The sequence below is a fragment of the Amia ocellicauda genome, chromosome 17, assembly GCF_036373705.1.
Source record: "Amia ocellicauda isolate fAmiCal2 chromosome 17, fAmiCal2.hap1, whole genome shotgun sequence".
Lineage (NCBI taxonomy): Eukaryota > Metazoa > Chordata > Actinopteri > Amiiformes > Amiidae > Amia > Amia ocellicauda.
Genome location: NC_089866.1, coordinates 11,781,880 through 11,802,286, shown reverse-complemented (window position 1 = coordinate 11,802,286; position 20,407 = coordinate 11,781,880). Strand labels below are relative to the sequence as shown.

The following is a 20,407-nucleotide window of genomic DNA, read 5'->3' as shown; positions in this document are numbered from 1 at the left end:
CGTGTTATTGTATTCAGCCAGCGTGGTTCAGGATCCTGATATTCCTGACTCAGTACACTAATACCTAGTTGACATTGTGGCTGGAATAGAAACCAGAAACTTCCGTGGTTCGACCCATGTCGTGTTGCAGACCTTACTCACCGTGGTAGGGAACATAAACGAGGCCTGTGGAAATATTCTTTTTTTTGTGGTGTTCAAGGGAAGCTTTTCTCTGTTCTGCCAGTTGCTTTTGTTTCAGTATCTTTGTGCCTTATTTATGTGTGAGAGAGTGTGACTCATCCATCCCCACTTCAATGCAGACAGTTCACCTTGTGCAGTTAATGAAAAGAGCGCCGGCTGTTGTCTCCTGCGTTCCTCTTTATCGTCACCTCTACCTGTCTCTGGCAGGCTATGTGCGGGGGAAAAGTCATGTTCATTAGTGCTGCGAAGGAGACCTTAAATGCAACCTGACACAGGAAGTAGCGCTGGCCAAGAGGATAACTGCGTTGTAATATTTTTTGAGTTTGTTTCGTTTACTAGTTAAATATTTAATATCAGTACAGAATGTATCAGACTGCTTGTATCGTGTTCAAAGCACCCACGAAAAAGGAGGTGGATTGTGTAATTGTTTATTTTCCTTTTAGTTTTTTCAGGTTTATGTACCGTGCAGAAGGGTCAGCCACTGTTGGGTTCATTTTGCATTCCAGCAGTGATACATGCATGGTAGCCAACTGTAGCTAACACCTCAGGTTAGGTGTGCATAAAAAGGGACCGACAGCACAACAATCCCTGAGCAATTGGAAATTTGGCACACAAATGAAAAAACACTGCCAACTCACAGAACCCAAAAAGCAGATTTTCTAGTGGGATACCTTTCACGCATGGCAGAGCCGAATGAAATCGAGAAAATCAAAAGAAGAAAACTGACAGAAGATTTGTTTCGGGTAAGAAATACTATCTAGTGCAAGTGGCATAGTGTAGAGAGGTTAAAGATCTAGGGATAAGGCTTAATGCACATACACTGCAGGGACTGGGAAGAGAGGTAACAATTGGGTACACTAGAGCAGGGAGTATTAATGTAGACCATGCAGCTGTCATTCAAGTGTATAATAATAGCAACAAGATAAAAAAAAGGTGGTGGGGGGGAGGTGAATACATCTACACAACAGTAAATCCACTATTAAATAATCTACATCTATAAAGTCTGTTGTGTTGACTTTGTGATTCTCCACTGATGTAGCTAATTAGACGACCCCATACACACACACTGTTTTCAATTTCCACTAAAACCAGCACCCCTGTGTAAACTACTCAGAGCTCACTCGGGAAATGATTGTGGCGTGTCTGTGGATTGGAGGCCTCTGCAGGGCCTACACTGAGCTTTAACAACAATCTGCTCTCCTACAGCACTTCCTCAGAAACAATAGCTATAGTTGGTGCAACAGTTCACATCGCACAGCATATTATTTAGACAGAAAAATAATATCCAAACTCAAGCACCGACCTACCACAGTTAAGCTAAAATGACTGGAAAATTAATTGCATACATCTGCTCGTTATCTACTACCACTTCAAATGCAAAGTCCATTGGGAATATAGAGTGCAATCTTTTTTATTGTTATTTACAGACTATCATTTAGAAAATTGAGGAGGGCAAAGAATGGAAGGTACTTTGTCCCCCTGAGGATGAAACCAAGTGGTGACACTGTCAGTGCGTTGTGCCTAGTTCGACCACCTCATAAGCAGACAGTATGTAAAAATAAATATAGCAACTGAGAGGATAAACTGTATCCATTAGATATGAATCCTTCAGCTAGCATTAGAGTAGAGGCAAATCTCTGACCACACACACACACTTCTTCTAGGTACACTTGCACACAGTTTTTGAAGGAACTCGGCAGGTAGGTTGGCCCAAACATCTTGGAGAACTAACCACAGTTCTTCTGTGGATTTAGGCAGCCTCAGTTGCTTCTGAGCAGACTTCTCCAGACAGTAGTTGGGTGTACCAGGGTCCCACCATTTTCTGCTAATTCTGAGCTGATGGCACTGTTGGACATCTTCCGATTGTGAAGGGAAGTAAGCATGATGTGTCTTTCATTTGCTGCACTAAGTTTCCTTGACTTTGTACAAGTGTATCTAGAAGAACTGATGCTGCTTTGAAGGCAAAGGGTGGTCACACCAAATATGGATTTGATTTAGATTTTTCTTCTGTTCACTCACTTTGCATTTAGTTGAAAAATATAAACATGTCTATTTTTGAAAGCATTCATACTTTACAGCATTTATGCACACCTGCCTAAAACTTTTGCACAGTACCATATATATATATATATATATATATATATATATATATATATATATATATATATATATATATATATGTGTGTGTGTGTGTGTATATATATATATATATATATATATATACACACACACACACACACACACATATATACATGCCCTCTGGGAATAGTTCAAATCAGTTAAGTATGTCTGTCTACTTTTGATTTCATTATACCAAATGCACATTACATAAGGGATATACTGACACATTTCATTTGCAGCTGAGCCTGTTCCGCAAAATATCATGTTACTGCCACCCAGTCAGTCAGGTATCTCACACGTGCCAATCAGCACAGATGGGGATGCTATTAGCATGGAATTGGTGGATTTTTAGCTTTTCCACTGTTAAATAATAAAACAAGCGTTCAGCACAGAACTCTTTCTCATTGTGTAGGGGTGAGATATTCTGATCCTTGTGGGGCAGCACAGGGTTTCTGAGCTTTTCATTAGACCTTAGGTCTAAATGGCTTAATTGATGGAATTATTGGGATCAATGACATAATGACAATGTTAACAATTGCTAAATGAAAGGTATCCCTAATACCCAGAGAGACAAGCCCTGAGTGTTGTGAAGAGGTTAGAACTTAAATCTGCATCTGTTTCTAAAGAAGTGTGGGCATGGTAGAGAAATAGGCAAATAATATCAGTGCTACAATCTCAGATGTGTATATATGCACACATACATACACAAATAGGTTGGGAGCTTTCAGAAAAAAAACATTTGCTTTAATAATTCAATCAAATCATTTATAGCAGCCTTTAAAGCTCACAAAAAAGCAAGACAACAAGCAATCATGATAAAATCATCCACAAGGAAAAGCAGTATGTATTGATAATCACCTCTGACCTAAACACAAATGAACCTGATCTAAAGCAGGGGTGTCAGACTCCCGTCCTGGGGGGCCACAGTGTCTGCTGGGTTTTTGTGCTAACAGGAGCTCTTAATTATTACAGTGAATGTAATAACTTGATGTGAAACATAAACATTTAAGATTTACCACTGATAACGTAAAATACGTTGATTACTGAAAGTACAGTACCATCTGAATATGAGTCTGGAGATGGAGTTTTACATTTATTCAGTTAATCATTTAATTAGACCAATTAAGGAGCCAAGAGCAGGACTGGAATAAAAACCAGATGACCCCCTAGCACTGTAGGATTGGAGTCTGCTCCCCAATCTAAAGGTTAGATTGTAAACCAATGTCACTGATTAAAAGCAAAATTGCATTGATCTCCTTACAATTACGATTCTTTACAAGGGACTACACTCAACAGTCTAGCACCTGTTGAAAGCGATTTCTCATGCCCTGAGGACAGGAGAGGGTGTGTATTTAACAGGTGTACAGTATTCTGGCCAAACACCTTGGGGTTTGTTTGCCTTTCATAGTTTCAGTTTGCCCAATTGATGTATTGCAAAAAAATAAATAAAATAAAATACCATTCCAAAAGTATGAAGCAAAAGTATTTTCCATGAAGCAAAAGTATTGTGTATTTTCACGTAGAAGCTTGTATTTGACCTGTGATGGCTCAGTGGTTAACAGCCTCAGGCAACAATAATCTGCCATTTTAGCACGTCATAAAACTCCCTACATTACACATATTGTTGACATACGTCTGCATAGTTTTCAAAGGTGATGCTGTATTTAAAATGAGAGGTTGGTGACTTTAGGCAATACTGATTGTCAGTTTCCTATAATATTTAAATTAAAAAAAGAAAGAGTTTGTGCACAAAAGAGGTTTTCCACAAGGAGGTGCTTACCTCAGAGCAAAACCATTGAAAAATGTCTCCAAGTACCAGAGGCAGCTTACTCCTTTAGAAAGCACTGGGTATCCCATTCAGGTTTTTCCTTTAATTTGTCACCCCTCTTTATGTGTGTGTGTTGGTGTGTATTCTTTATGTAATCCATATATTGCAATGTGTTTCAACACTTTGCATGTCTCCATCAGACCACAGACTAAAGTTTAAAAGACACAATGAATGCATTCATTATAAATCCCCCAAGACCTGTGCCACACTCATTGGTAATAGACAAACATACTTTACAATCAATTCATATATTTAGCACTTGTCTTCAATACAATAATTTTCAAGAAACAGATATAGATACCTCAATTACACAAAAAGCACCACATAAGCAGTCCGATGATACTAGACAAGAAGTTAATGCAATTAAGGAATTACAAAATATACACTCACCTAAAGGATTATTAGGAACACCTGTTCAATTTCTCATTAATGCAATTATCTAACCAACCAATCACATGGCAGTTGCTTCAATGCATTTAGGGGTGTGGTCCTGGTCAAGACAATCTCCTGAACTCCAAACTGAATGTCTGAATGGGAAAGAAAGGTGATTTAAGCAATTTTGAGCGTGGCATGGTTGTTGGTGCCAGACGGGCCGGTCTGAGTATTTTACAATCTGCTCAGTTACTGGGCTTTTCACGAACAACCATTTCTAGAGTTTACAAAGAATGGTGTGAAAAGGGAAAAACATCCAGTATGCGGCAGTCCTGTGGGCGAAAATGCCTTGTTGATGCTACAGGTCAGAGGAGAATGGGCCGACTGATTCAAGCTGATAGAAGAGCAACTTTGACTGAAATAACCACTCGTTACAACCGAGGTATGCAGCAAAGCATTTGTGAAGCCACAACACGTACAACCTTGAGGCGGATGGGCTACAACAGCAGAAGACCCCACCGGGTACCACTCATCTCCACTACAAATAGGAAAAAGAGGCTACAATTTGCACAAGCTCACCAAAATTGGACAGTTGAAGACTGGAAAAATGTTGCCTGGTCTGATGAGTCTCGATTTCTGTTGAGACATTCAGATGGTAGAGTCAGAATTTGGCGTAAACAGAATGAGAACATGGATCCATCATGCCTTGTTACCACTGTGCAGGCTGGTGGTGGTGGTGTAATGGTGTGGGGGATGTTTTCCTGGCACACTTTAGGCCCCTTAGTGCCAATTGGGCATCGTTTAAATGCCACGGCCTACCTGAGCATTGTTTCTGACCATGTCCATCCCTTTATGACCACCATGTACCCATCCTCTGATGGCTACTTCCAGCAGGATAATGCACCATGTCACAAAGGTCGAATCATTTCAAATTGGTTTCTTGAACATGACAATGAGTTCACTGTACTAAACTGGCCCCCACAGTCACCAGATCTCTACCCAATAGAGCATCTTTGGGATGTGGTGGAACGGGAGCTTCGTGCCCTGGATGTGCATCCCACAAATCTCCATCAACTGCAAGATGCTATCCTATCAATATGGGCCAACATTTCTAAAGAATGCTTTCAGCACCTTGTTGAATCAATGCCACGTAGAATTAAGGCAGTTCTGAAGGCGAAAGGGGGTCAAACACAGTATTAGTATGGTGTTCCTAATAATCCTTTAGGTGAGTGTATATTGTAATAAAACCAGCAGGCAAAGGATGGTTCTATTGTGATTGTAATTGTGATGGTTATGCAAATGAAATTCACAGACCATCAAGGAATACAGAGTTCTTTAAACCTTTAATGAGTGATCCATTACCGGATTTGAATTGGGAAAGCGATAATCTCTCAAACGAAGCACAGGCAAGGAAATTGATTACTCAGAGTGAAATATGAGTTTCTCAAGATTGATTTCCCATTAACACCCATTTTTATTTTATACATTACCAAAACCACACACAATCCTTATCAATCCCCCCCAGTCAGACCTATTGTGTTGGGTAATCAATCAATCGCTGAGTTTTTATGTCAGCCTGTTGACTTTTATAATCGCACCCATTGTTTCGTAACTGCCTTGTTTTTTTGGCGGATACTAGAGATGTAATCAATTTGCTTGTCAAATATGCAGTTCCAGCTCATTCTTTTTGCGTCACATTTGATGTTGGAAGTCTTTATAGAACCAAACCGCATAATAAATAACTTATTATGGAACATTACTTTTCATGAATGCCGAATAATCAGCCTACTGATTTATTGCGACAGTGAACTAGATCGATTCTTACAATCATTTTATTTTAAATTAGAAGGATTATTTTCAGATACAAGGTACAGCCTCTATTGCTCCTCATTACATATTTATTTTTGGGTTTCTGGGAAGAACAATATATTGGGAACACTTCAAATAATTTATTGTGATCACACGGTTTTGGAAGAGAAATATTGATATACTAGTGGTTTGGATGGGTACTGAAGTGGATCAATACAAGTTTAAAGCTTGCATCAATGAGACCACACTTTATTTTAAACTCACTGTGGAGGAAAGTGAATCTGAGTTACACTTTCTGGATTGATACAGTGAACACTTCTATTTCTCCCATAAGTAGTTTTATGAATTGCAATTCTACACGGATTGTTCTAATCTTAAAGTGTCCTTTTGGTCTCATTTATGTAGGACAAACTAAAATAATCACAAAATCTGAATTGCAGAACAAATCAGCGATAAGGAAGAACATTATGCCATAGATAGACATTATACAGAGTTTAATCATGGTGCTTCAGCACGTTTGAAATTCATAGGATTTGGAAAGGTTTTGGCATCAGTTAGAGAGGTGGTAATATAATTAACTAGTTATTAAAAATATAAGCTTTTGGATACATATTGAATCCATTTGAACCCAATAGCCATAATGAAAAAATCTGAGTTATTTATGAATTGATTGATTTGGAGATTTAAGTTTTGGTTGTAGTCAATATCTGTATTTAAGGCTGACATACTTTAAGATGGACTGATTATGAGGATAACTATGTATACTTTATTAGAATTATTGGTTGTAAAGTATGTTTGTTTATTACCAATGAGTGCAGCCCAGGTCAAGGGATATATAATGAATTGATCCACTGTTTCTTTTAACTTTAGTCTATGGCCTGCTGGAGACATGCAAAGTGTTGGAACACATTGCAATTTCCTGATAAGATAAAGAATGCACACACACACACACACACACACACACAGAGGGGTGACAAATTAACAGAAAATCCTGAATAAATGAGTGGAGGAACTTAACGAATGCAGATGCCTCGAAACAGGTGTACTGCATGATACAATTAAGCAATTAACATCCTATCATGCTCTGTGGAATGTATATAATGTAGTGTAATGACACCAAGAGAACAGTACAGGTCTGACTGCTTGACCCCTACAGTGAGGAGGTCTCTGTTATGCTGTGGGGGGCATTTTCCTGGCATTTTTTTTTTCCCCCCACTTGTCCCTTTAAAGCAGGAGTTCCCAAAGTGCGGTCCGGGGACCAAATGCGGTTCTCGAGGATGTTTGGTGCGGACCCCCAAAGCCAACCTTCAACCACCCCTTTTCTGACGATTTACTGTATTTTTACACTTCATTAACATTTTCTATTACAAATTGTACATGTAACTTGCGGGAAAATAATAAAACAACAATTAAAGTTAATAAATGTTCCCTAACAGAAATGTATAGGAACTAAAATCGGTGGTTCATTTTGTACTGCAGCCACCCATGTCCCATGTAACCTCGGGAAATCGGCCCTCCCTCACCAGACATTAGGAACCCCTGCCTTAATGGGTTACTGCAAATCATTACAAAGTTATTCTTAGTGATCACCTTTATCCTATGGTGAAACATTTCTATCCTGATGGGAGTGGTCTCTTCCAGGATGACAATGCCCCCATCCACAGGGCACGAGGGCTCACCGAATGGTTTGATGAGTATGAAAATTATGTGAATCATATGCTATGGCCTTCGCAGTCACCAGATCTCAACCCAGTTGAACACCTATGGGAGATTTTGGAGCGACATGTTAGACAGCGCTCTCCACCACCATCATCAAAACACCAAATGAGGGAATATCTTTTGGAAGAATGGTGTTCATCCCTCCAGTAGAGTCCAGAGACTCTTAGAATCTGTGCCAAGAGCATTGAAGCTGTTCTGGCGGCTCGTGGTGCCCAACACCTTACTGAGATACTTTACGTTGTTTTTTTCCTTTAATTTGTCACCCATCTGTATGTATATATGTATGTAAAATATATATAATATAATATATATATACACACCGATCAGCCATAACATTATGACCACTGACAGGTGAAGGGAATAACACTGATAATCTCGTTATCATGGCACCTGTAAGTGGGTGGGATATATTAGGCAGCAAGTGAACATTTTGTCCTCAAAGTTGATGTGTTAGAAGCAGGAAAAATGATCAAGCCTAAGGATCTGAGCAACTTTGACAAGGGCCAAATTGTGATGGCTAGCCGACTGGGTCAGAGCATCTCCAAAACTGCAGCTCTTGTGGGGTGTTCCCGGTCTGCAGTGGTCAGTACCTATCAAAAGTGGTCCAAGGAAGGAAAAGCAGTCAGGGTGCCCATGCTGACCCCTGTCCACTGCCGAAAGAACCTACAATGGGTATGTGAGCATCAGAACTGGACCACGGAGCAATGGAAGAAGGTGGCCTGGTCTGATGAATCACGAGTTCAAGGTGTTGACTTGGCCTCCAAATTCGCCAGATCTGAATCCAATCAAGCATCTGTGGGATGTGCTGGACAAACAAGTCCGATCCATGGAGGCCCCACCTCGCAACTTACAGGACTTAAAGGATCTGCTGCTAACGTCTTGGTGCCAGATACCACAGCACACCTTCAGAGGTCTAGTGGAGTCCATGCCTCGACGGGTCAGGGCTGTTTTGGCTGCAAAAGGGGGACCTACACAATATTAGGCAGGTGGTCATCATGTTATGGCTGATTGGTGTATGTATAAGTGTGGATTTGACCTTTAATGACTCCACATCTGAAGACAAACCTCAGTGTAGGGAGAAACACGGTCATGCTTTTTATATAAAATACACAATACTTTTAACATATGAGCTGATCAGCAGTACTATAGCACTCATTCTGGGGGCGAAAAACCCTAAAAACCAAAATTAAAATCAGAGTAAAATTCATGTTTTCCTGGTGTTTTATTGGAGAAGGACCACAGTGGACAAAAGTGGCCACAATGCAGGAGGCTGGATTGTCCTGGTCTATTAGCAAGCGCAGGATTTTATGGCACGAAGGAGCATGTTGAGTGGTTTATCTGGGACACATGTAAAAACTGTCAATTTCCCCCCCTTGGTTGTTTAAAATGAAACACCAGACAGACCTAAAAGAACAAAAAACAAAGAGGAGAGTACAAGTTATTATGTCGTCCGAAGTGTAACATGAATGTAATGGAAACTTGAGAGCTTAACCTTGCATGTGGTTTCCTCTAACGTATACCCTATAGGGGTTTATCTGCCATATCTGCTGCACTGCCTGCCAATCCAACAAACCTCAAACAGGAAAGCTGCCAAGGAATATGAAGTCATGGCAAAAGAGCTTGTGTGTGTCTGAGTGTGTGCCCCCAGATCAAGAAGGTAGAATTTAATTTAATTCTGTCCAACTGCCCACCCCTTTCTCTACAGCTCCAGTGGATCTTAAAGCCCTCACCCAGTTTGAGCTGATCTTTGGTGGCCCAACAGATGCTGTAGTGTTGCAGTAGCTGTTGCAGAAGCTCCCTCTCATCCAGGAACTCAAGCTGCTCGATCCTGCAATGGAGACAAGGGCAGAGCATGTAATAGTCAGTTCTCCAAAATGGCCATCAAAATCAATAGCCTCTAGCCATAATTAAGGTCTAGGCATGTCTATAAAAAGTTCTTACCACTTTCCACACACACCCAATGGTCGACAATAAAAGGAAACATCAAATTTGCTTTTGTTAACTCTTGATAAGAACCCTGATAATGTATGTGACCCGTTTCCTACTTAATGGAGTTTCTTTTTTTGTTCATTAGGAAAAACAGATCTCTTCTTCACGTCATGGTAAGTTTTTTAATATGACCCTATGTCCTTTAAGACGAAAATGTCTTATGAGGGAGAGGGAACTTCACTCACTCACTCACTCAAGACACTGTGGGGCACACTCCAGGTCTTTTCGGACAGGGTAGGCTATCTTCACAGGCCTGACTGACCCCAACAATGACTGGCGAGGTCCTGGAAAGGAGGAAAACTGGGCTGCGACACTAACAGAGCAATGGAGTGCCAGAGCCTTTTCCAAGCCTGCGACTGACTAGTGTAATCCATTGTTTCCAGCATCAAAAAGTTTTTCAGCTTAAGAAAACAGGAAGGGTTGCATCAGTTTGGCACCAGCACAGAGAATGTGAAGTGAGGCGTTTCAGCGGTTATATCCCCGAGGAGAATGATCAGGGTGAAGTACTGTTTGAAATCTTGGAGAGCAAAAGCAACAAAAGTGAAGGATTGTTTATACCAAAATTGCATTTTATTCATCCTATGTATAGTGAGAAAACTATAGAAAATAGTGTAATTTTGCCTACATCATGTACCACAGCAACTAGCCTAATCTACTTTAAGCACTGATGCATTTCATTCAAGTTACCACAAAAATACTATAGTCAACACACTACACTGTTCCTGGCAGATCTGTAAACAGAATGAGAGCAAAGGTTTATAGCCTGTGTCCTTTTTGGGTGGACAAGAGCAAAGCAGGTTACAGCGAAGAAAGAAGAAAAACAGATTCAAAAAGAAAAGATTCTGAGCATGGTTTGAAAGAGCCCTGGCAGAACTGAACAGCTCGCTGGGCTTCTCACCTCATTACCCCAGCAGTGAGAAAAAGCCAGACTGGCATGTGGTCCTATCACGATACGTCTGGAAATAGGCTCTTCTCAAATCACCTTTAGAACCGCAAGGTCAAGTTGATTGTGGATAACAAGGTCAATAACATTTGGCAGCCAGAAGCTTTCTCTGTGCCAGGTCTCATAAATGATTCCATTCCCCTAACCTGCCCCAACTGAGCCCTTATCTAGTCAATAATTAAAGTGTGGATGTCAGAAACTGCTCAGAACATTCACGTCCTCTTTTCCCTACTCCTTAATTACAATTTTAAAATATGGAGTGGAATACAAGAACAAGTGTCATTGACCCTTGACGACTACAGTCAAGAGTGTGACGGTGCAGCCCCAGGGCTGGCCTAGGCCCGTACCTCGCCACGTCGTCTTGGGGAAGGGCGCTATACACCGCCATCATGTCCAGAGCATCCGCACGCTCCCAACCAGTGGTCAGGAACCGGTCTTTCTGAAGTGGGAGAGGGAGACAGAGGTTAGTGCAGAGCTCCCAGCAGTGCTGGAACACATAGTGACAGGAGGCTTGTTGTGAAACTCTGGGCTATGCAGTGTATATGTATTTTCCAATTCCTTTTATTGTGAATAAAAAAAAACCAATGTGTGTGTTGGGGGCCAAGATGCCAGCATTTTTCTGTCAGTTTTAAAAGCTCTGAACACTCCTGTAGGATACCATAGTTCCCCACAAGTATACAACAGATGATATCTTGTTCCATTTGTGTGATAACATGAAAGCATTATTTTGCATATGCAATTTGGGGATCCTCTCACACGGACAAAACCTGCACAATTCGGTAGAATACGATCTAACACAGTTGCCAACACGGGCAAGTTATCTGTGTAACTGTAATGGGATGGCCACAGCAACCACCGATGAACCCCAACCGTGGAAAGTTCTAAATGTTGCAAACAAGACGGACAGATAAATGAGCACACCTCAAATAACTATCACGCTCTCACCGCCTTCCTTAAACAGATAAACTGTATTCACACAGCAACCATATAGAACATGATATACAATATTTACTTAATACAGACTCCAAGTCAACCTAGGTATCTTTGTATGCTGGGAACGACTCTATCCTACCTACTGCAGCCGAGGCCCACGGTGGTCAGCGCTGGCTCACCCCGGACCAACTGACGTACCTGTGAGTCCAGGGATCGGCACACCTCCACTCCAGCCAGATTACACTGCCTCCGCTGCAAGTTCTCGATCATCACCTGTCCAAAACGGTCTGCCATATTCACCTAAGGCACAGAACAGGGATCACACTTTGTACCTTTGTATTACACAGCCGATTAAAACACGAGAACCGCCCTTCATCTCGTGGAGCATCACTATAGCTGAAAATAACATTTGGCTTTTGGAAATAGAATCCAAATCAAAAGAACCTCTTGCTTGTAAGTTAAGAAGGTGGGAAGTTGGGCCCTTTGAAGAGCAAGCTGAGCTCACTAGTACAGATCATCACCAGATCACATTTGGCCAACTGTGACCTGAAGACTCGATTCGCGGGTTAAAGGATCCTGCATCCTACCTGGCACCTGTAAACTGACAGTGTTGTAACTGAGATCCGTATTTGCTCTGCCTCCTAGGTCTTTTGTTTGCACTGTGGACTCGCAATGAGAACTGAAGCAGCGAGCACGAATGCATTTGTTACGAAAGAGAAGTCTACATTGTACATTAACAATAGGCAAATTGGTAATTGGATGGGATATAGCTTATACACTTTTTTTTAAGTTATAACTCAAAAGTACAATATCCTGGTAATCCAGAAATGTTTCCATACGGGCCCTGACCCGCCCTGGTTTGTGCTCCATGTTGCTTATGATAGTCAAGGGGGCAACTTCCAGTTTAAATGGTGCCTTGTCTGAACTGTATAAATGAGCCTCCTTCGGGAACAGACTTTAGATGCACCACAGCAGTGCTAGGTCATGCCTACCTGCTCATAGTTGATGAACATGGCAGTGGGGAAGGTGTTGGCGGCCCACCGTGCCAGGGTGGCAGACTGCTCTGGGGTCATGTACACCAGCACACACTCGGAGACTAACAGCGTCGGCAGCCTGGAGACAAGAGGGCGATTGGCATTAGCCAAATTCTGGGCGGCTTCAAATACCACGGGAAACTACAACCAGAATATTAGAACAGAGCTTGATTTGAACACTGTACCAAAGACATAAGAGGCTGGGATATTTATGACGGAGCCCAAAACATCAAGTACAAGGGCCTCCTTGTATCCCTGTTAGATACAAGGTGCTTATGCATAGGTATACCATGAAAACCATGCCCAGGTGAGGTAACTCTGCTCCCATTGTGAAAAACTGCTTAGGTAATTCAAAACACAGTTACAGTAAAGAGATTTAAGATGCATCTCATTTGAGCAAAACCAGTCAGAGTTCTCCACCACCACGTTCCCAATTGAATGGCTTGATGAAATATCTTAACTCTTTCAGTATGAATGGCTACAAACAGTTCTCCCTCCTCCTTCCAGCCCCGCCTGTGCTTTATCGAGTGCCCATCACGTGGCGAGAATTCCTTAGATACTCTTCTTTCAATCATTAATACAGCCCAATAAGCCACCTTGTGATCTCGTAAACCCTGAAGCAGCGGCCGTCCACTAAAGTAACACAGTGGAATAAAGGGCTACAATCTATACTTCTCAATTTGCCCTTAGATGGAAAATTATCCTTTCAATTGGATAACACATAGGCTGAATGTACTCAGAAGTGCAGACATCCTTGGCATCTTATCTGTAAGATAAAGACAAGAAAATGTGTTCTACTCTGGGCTAAAAGGTCTACTAAGCAGTATTTCACAATAAAAACTAAAATAAAAATCATAAAAAAGGCATTTACTATTAGGTATTAGTATTAACGCCAGTGTATTGTTTATTAGGTTATTGCCTTTAGTTTATCAAATAGTAAAGATTATTAATATAAAGATATCAGATTCCTGCAGGAGTGCAATTAGGAGTTGCACAAGAAGTCTGAATGTTATAGTCAAGCAGCAGAGCAGCCGTCTGTTGGAGAGGTACAGAAGGTTTTTTTCACAGCAGCAGGATCCGCAAGGGAGGATCCATTTTCACAAAGGAACCACTGACTCATTTCCTAGGTTTATTTTAAAAGCAGTGCAATCTACATGTCACAGTGAAATCCTGAAAGACAAGTTCAGACTGCCTCGAGCAGCCCCTTGGCCTACGGTCAATTAGGCATTTCTAATACTAGATTAAATATTGATCTCCAGAATGAAAAAAAAAAAAAGTTATGTTACGAGCATGGAGTTTTGAGGAAAACCTTTTGAGTGTGTGTGTTTTGAGTGGGTTCAAAAGTACTTCAGATAAGATAAGCTGACCTAACAAAAACACCAAGGGATGAGTCAAAAGACTACTATTTTTGAAGATGGTTGAAGGGTTTAAGTGTCAGGAGAGGGGGGGCATTTTCATGAAATAGAAGGGAGGGGTACTGATAGGGAGGATGGTGTGTTACTGATGGGAGAGAGGGTATCTATCACACAGCTGTGGAGGGGGGTATTCAGGGTGGCTGGATGTATTAATGACAGGGGCGGGATTCCTCTATAGTGAGAAGGGATGCTGACAGGGTCGTGTAGGTGTGGTGGGAGTTGCCCCTCAGGAAAGGTGGAATTGACTCACTCGGGCTTCAGCTGGAAGGCTTTGAGCTTCTCCTCCAGGCCTGGGAGGTCCCGCAGATCTGCGCCGATGATGCAGTACCTGTCCGAGTCCAGACTGTGGCCATCTGTCACACACACAGACACACGCGTCACTGAGGGAGACCACTGCCCTCCGCCCTCACATCTGGTCATTATATTAACACGAGGGGACTCTGTGGCTGGTTAAACGTGCAGATGTTCGGATGCGCGTGTCCATAGAGCAGACTGCTTCGATGCCAAGCAGGAGGATCGCCACATTGACAGCGGTAGAATGGCAAATGCAACGGTACGGTGCAATACAGCACACTTGGGAAAATATTTACAAAATAAAATAAAATAAGAAGACACTACAGCTTTCCATTGGTGTGGATTTCAAAACTGAATGCAATCTTTATTCAATTAAGAGGTTATATGGTTACTTACCAATCAGAAGGGCATCAGTAGAGTGGGTTTCCACAATGGGTTTCGACAAAGGAGGTTTCGTCCTGCAGACAAGGGAGAAATGTAATCACCACCGAATCTCAAAGACAAAATTATGCTTTTGCTTTGGTGACCCAGTTACCAATAGGGCAGTGCATTCTGAAACCTTGACCGCATCACCAGAGCGAATTGGCCAGTTTACTGGGTGCAGAAAGAAATGGAGCACATGGTGCACACACACCTCCCCCCCAGAAATACAATCAACCCAGCCTGATCCCGCGTTTCCATTATTGCTGCTGTTGTGGTCATTGCGGCAGATCCCTTTTCCCTTTTTCTATAAAAAGCATGCAATTAGCTAGCGCCCTAGCCTTCTCATTCCTGAGCGCGTCACTGTTTCTCCCTCTTGAGGCGTCATCTGCCATAGCTGAAGGCTGCTTTTGTCATCCATGAGGGAGTAATTGCAGACACATACACAAGACGGAGAATGACACCATGGACTAAAAAAACTGCTGTCTCCAGTCTCCACGGCTACAGGAATGTGAAGATCACGTTGAGGTGAAATTGTCAGCTTCTTTGAAATAAATACATAAATACACCCTACATCTACTGAAGGGTTTTTAAGCAAAATAGCTGGAGCTTGCAAAGTGAGGGCATATTGATGTTAATGTCATTTTAATATGAACAAGTCTTTTCTGACATCTCTCCTGGCAGGTGTTGAACTGCTACATGTCTCCCGGGAAGAACAGGTTAGTTGCAGTAAAGATGTAACTACAATACCAAAGGAGCTTCACCCCTAGTTTTGGGCCACACTTTAGATAGATATAGGGGTCTCTTGCACACCACAATTCTTTGCCTTTGGGTGTGCTCTACCCCTTTACGACCCTATGTCCCAGCAGTAACCTGGCACTGACAGCCCAGATAAACTGAACAATTACCAACTGAAAAAGGATCATGCTTTAAAGATAACATAATTGATTACATAACGCTAGCTCCACCGACACTTCATACATACGGCGCTCACAAAGAGAGAGAAGACCACTACCTCTACTGGTCTCTTTGAGCACTACAAGACCGGGGAGAGTTCAAGTGCCCTGACTGGAATTTAAGGCATTTGCTCATTTTGCTGTTAGTGGGGAAAAAAAAAAAAAAAGCCATTCGAATGAACAGACGACTCTATTTGTTGAAACCAGTTATTGTTTTGGCATCTGATTAAAATTAATTATTCACTCACACCTCTATATGCATCTTTATTACCTTTTCTTGGCGTCGGTGCACATGTGCTGCTGCTCAGCTATTGTAGCACTACATATATGGGTGATGGACTGACATCAGGCACCACTCTGCACTAAACTGTGCATCAAAAGCAAAAGACACAAGACTCAAAAGATCACCAAACATGAAATGCTGAATTGGTTTTAATTCTTGATACACTATTTCAGGAGTTCAGACAACCTGAACAGATGTATGTAGGAGCTACATTTTTATCTGGGCCTAGAATTGCTTGAGTAAGGGAATGATGAGCTGGCCATGAGGAAGAGGCCATCCACACCCCTGTACTGGATTGAGTGAAGGAGCTGCTGCAAAGACAGTTCATGGAGTGAGGGAGTGATGCACACAGGGAATGCTGGGAACGTACAAAAGGAGGCAGTCTTTTAATGTGAGAAGAAACAGCGCTGCGAGACATCTGTTTATGTATGTTTTTATAAGACAGCAAATGACACCAGCCCTTACTTGATATTGTGGATCTTCCTCGCCACGATCATCGGGAAGTCAACTTCAAAGTATTTTTTAGGCAGGAGATTTTCGTCCTGTGTATGAACAATACAAAAAAATATTTCTTACTCACTCCACAGGACCAGAACACGGCAAACTGATTTATGTATGGGATTAAAGACCTAATGTGACGTGCCATAAATTAAAATTTAAAATTACTCTGGCAATTACAAACAGATAAAACAACATTTTTTGGTGGAGATTTTAATTCAATATGGCAACAAATTGTCCATGAACCTGCTGAGGTGTTTTCTAAAGTGGTCCTTTCTTCTGCTGGAGGAAATGTGCATTTATAAATGCTTAAAAAACACACAGCAAGCAAAAGAACACTGTGTATCCTCCCAAATCCACAGCAACACATTGATGTATTGCTTTTAATCTCCTGCATGATAAAATAAGCCCTGGCAAAAACAATTCAGCATCAAAGGCCAAAACAGTGCAGCTAAAGCAGAGGTTACTTAACGGGTCTTATATTTCTTAGCAGACGTATTTATCCAGGGTGACTTACAATTGTTACAATATATCACATTATTTTATTATTTTACATCTTCCAATTTAAAGAGCTGGGATTTTACTGGAGCAGTCTAGTACCTTGCTCAAGAGTACAACAGCTGTGTCCCCCACCTGGGATTGAACCCACAACCCTTAACTCAGGAGTCAAGAGCCCAAGCACTATTCCACACAATTAGTGTGTTCCCAGTCATTTTAAATTGATGATTTTGGGGCTGCCCGACTAACAGGATCAAGGCTTTCCCAGTGCCTACTCTTCAGCATGCGTTACCTTCAATCTCCAGAAGGTGGTGTCCAAACCCGCACCCAGGTTTATCACCTGACAGTTGCAAGCCATCTGTCGGAGGAAGGCATCCAGCAGGTGACTCACGCCCCTCACTCGGGCATAGTACCCTGTGAGGAGAGGGGGAGAGGAAGAGGGCAGGTAACTGCTAGTACTGATGCAATTTAAAACATGTGCCTAACTCTTACACACACTTACACCAGGGATTATTTTGGGCATGGAAATAAGAGTCCCATTGTATAGAAATTGTATCCACTTCTACTGTAAGCTACTTTGAAACTACACTTATAATTATTATTATTATTTGTATTATTATGTATTATTATTTCTTTGCAGACACCCCGATACAATTACCCATTTTAATACAACATGAAGGGGTGGTTTCACAGACCCAGATTAGCACTAGTCTTGAACTACTCAATGTTATTTTTGTTGGGTTACTCCAGGACTATAGATAACCTAGGTCTGTGAAAGCATGATTCAACACAGCATCTAACTTGCTCCGTGCAGTATTTCTCTAGCCAAAGACACACAAAATATTAGGCAGCCGGTACCGGATGAAATACTGGATCTGGTCAGTTATAAAAAGTGAACTGGCTCAAACTGCTTTGCAATGGAAGTCTTATTTATATTGCCGCATGCTTAAAAGTGCAGCCAGCCTATACCCAGGCAAAGTTCAGTGTCACTCCTATGCGATTCCACTGGCTACCACTATGTGGCAGCAAAAGACCATGACACTCAGACACACCAAACTCGCAGGTCTTCATGCACTGCTATTCTATCAACTGACATCAGTGTCTGTGTTGCATATTGCTGGAGGGTGCAGAGCTGCCCACGTAGACAATATGACATTTTACAGAGGTATCAGCAGAAGTGCCTGTGAACATTTTGCCTCTGAGACTTTAAAGCCCACTCTCTACAGCAATTGAATGAAGTGGGTATCATCACTGGCTACATCATCTGCACACCACAGTAATGCACTTCGCATGAACCCATTGTTCTTCACTCCCCTGACATATCCTGTGACAACCTGGAAGATACCAAGTAGCAAAATGCATGAATGTGCACGGACATCTCCAGACCCACTGCCAACAGCATGTGCATCCCTGGTCATTCAGGGAGAATGGGAAATGTAGTTGCGGCTGTGCACTGACTTGCCTCTGTTGATCTCAGGGGCCTTCCGTTCACCAGTCTGCCTCACAAAGTACTGGATGTACGGGTCTTTCCAATAGCCTTTACTGGTTGCAAACCTGGAGAAGAAAGGGTTTCACAAAAATCATCTGCAACAGTTATTCAGCAGATGTCTTTATCCAAGGCGACTATCGTGGTTTTACCATCACTACCATTGTTTACAAATACACCACAGTACAGGGGAGCAACATCATTTTAAATAACAATATGCAGAACAAATAGCCGTCTATGGGGGTGGTAGTGCATGTTAACTGATATGAAGTTATACGTGTATGACTCCCTGCTGTTCATTATTCAAACAGAAAGGTTATTATCCGTTTACAACTACCGAAAAGCTGAATGACTTTATTCACGTTGTACAACAACGAGGAAACACCGATCAGAATAAGGCAATGTATTTCTCAAATGATTGCTGGCGCACATGCGCGGCTTTGTAACTGCCAGGACTGTTGCAAAGAAAAGATAAATTACCTTTTACAGACTGAGGCATCATCGCATGTAGTACGAACTGCTTCGTCGGCCGTGTCGGAGTCTGTGAAAGCCTTTCGGGTGGCCATTATTTACACACAATAACCATTGAACCGCTACTCGCTTAAAAAAAAAAATCTCCCTTGGTTGAAATATAATACCACTCAGACGCCTCTCATCGGATCCCTTTAAATAAAAATGCCTAGCGATGGCTTTTCATAATTGTTGGCACCGTGTCTACACTTTAAAGCTGCTCTTAACAGGACTTAGAAGATCAATACAGAAATAAAATGACAGGTGCTCGTTAGGGCTTGGCGTCGCACTGAAGTTCATCCATGTTTGGCATGTACAGTACAGTACAGTGCAGCAATCCCGGTTTCCGTCTCCAATATCCGCTTCTGCTGTTGTTCCAACAAGGAGGACTTCCATTGGCTACCGCAGGACTTTCGCGTGGTTTGATTGGCTGAGGTGCAGACGTAAGCCACGCCTATAACGCACGCCCGCTGCACATGCATACAGGGAACTGGTTCAATCCGCTGTCAATGAAACCAGAAAATAGTTAATATATTGAAGCATAAGTATATTACATGTTTTTTTTTCTGGTCGTTTCACAACTTTTTTAAATTAGTTTTTTGTGACTTGTGTATTTAACACTGGCACAACGAGTGGTGTGATACTATTTTTATTAACACAACTAAATCAACATAAAAAGAAGGTATACAATGCAACCAAAACCTAGAGCAAATATCTCTAAACTTAAAGTTGACGTGCGCAGTTCGCTGGTTCATGTGTGTTACTATTATTAGATCAGTTTACTTCTTATTGAATAGCGTTGCACTATATCTAAACACTGGGGGGGGCGCTTTGACCACGCACTGCCTAGACGTGACAGCTCAAATTAGTTATACAGGTATTTGCTGTTATTGTCAATATAGTTAAGCTTTTTTAAGTATTATAAAGTACTAAACAGTGAAAGATGCATGTCATGTCGTACCAAATCTCTCTAAGTGTCTGTGTGAAGGGTGATCACCATGTGGAAAAACAAGCCCTTCTGCAAGGTCACCCATCGGTCACATTCCTGTTTCTCTTTTATTAAATACAAAACTAAGATTCCGCCTTCAGCCAGGTAAATCTTGTTTGTGCACCAATTAA

The 20,407-nt window shown here is 41.7% G+C and overlaps 1 protein-coding gene across 1 annotated transcript; it reads right to left on the bottom strand.

Annotated features, from left to right (window-relative positions):
* Positions 1-9,232: 9,232 nt before the first annotated feature.
* lcmt1 (leucine carboxyl methyltransferase 1) lies at positions 9,233-19,659 on the bottom strand. The gene is made up of 11 exons (XM_066689167.1): positions 19,259-19,659; positions 18,755-18,846; positions 17,585-17,706; positions 16,762-16,838; positions 15,034-15,095; positions 14,594-14,696; positions 12,887-13,007; positions 12,093-12,194; positions 11,309-11,400; positions 9,760-9,857; positions 9,233-9,433 (listed from the first exon to the last, which is right to left on the bottom strand). The coding sequence occupies exons 1-11, from the start codon at positions 19,342-19,344 to the stop codon at positions 9,411-9,413; spliced, it is 978 nt and encodes a 325-aa protein (XP_066545264.1). The 5' UTR covers positions 19,345-19,659; the 3' UTR covers positions 9,233-9,410.
* Between the last annotated feature and the right edge of the window lie 748 nt (positions 19,660-20,407).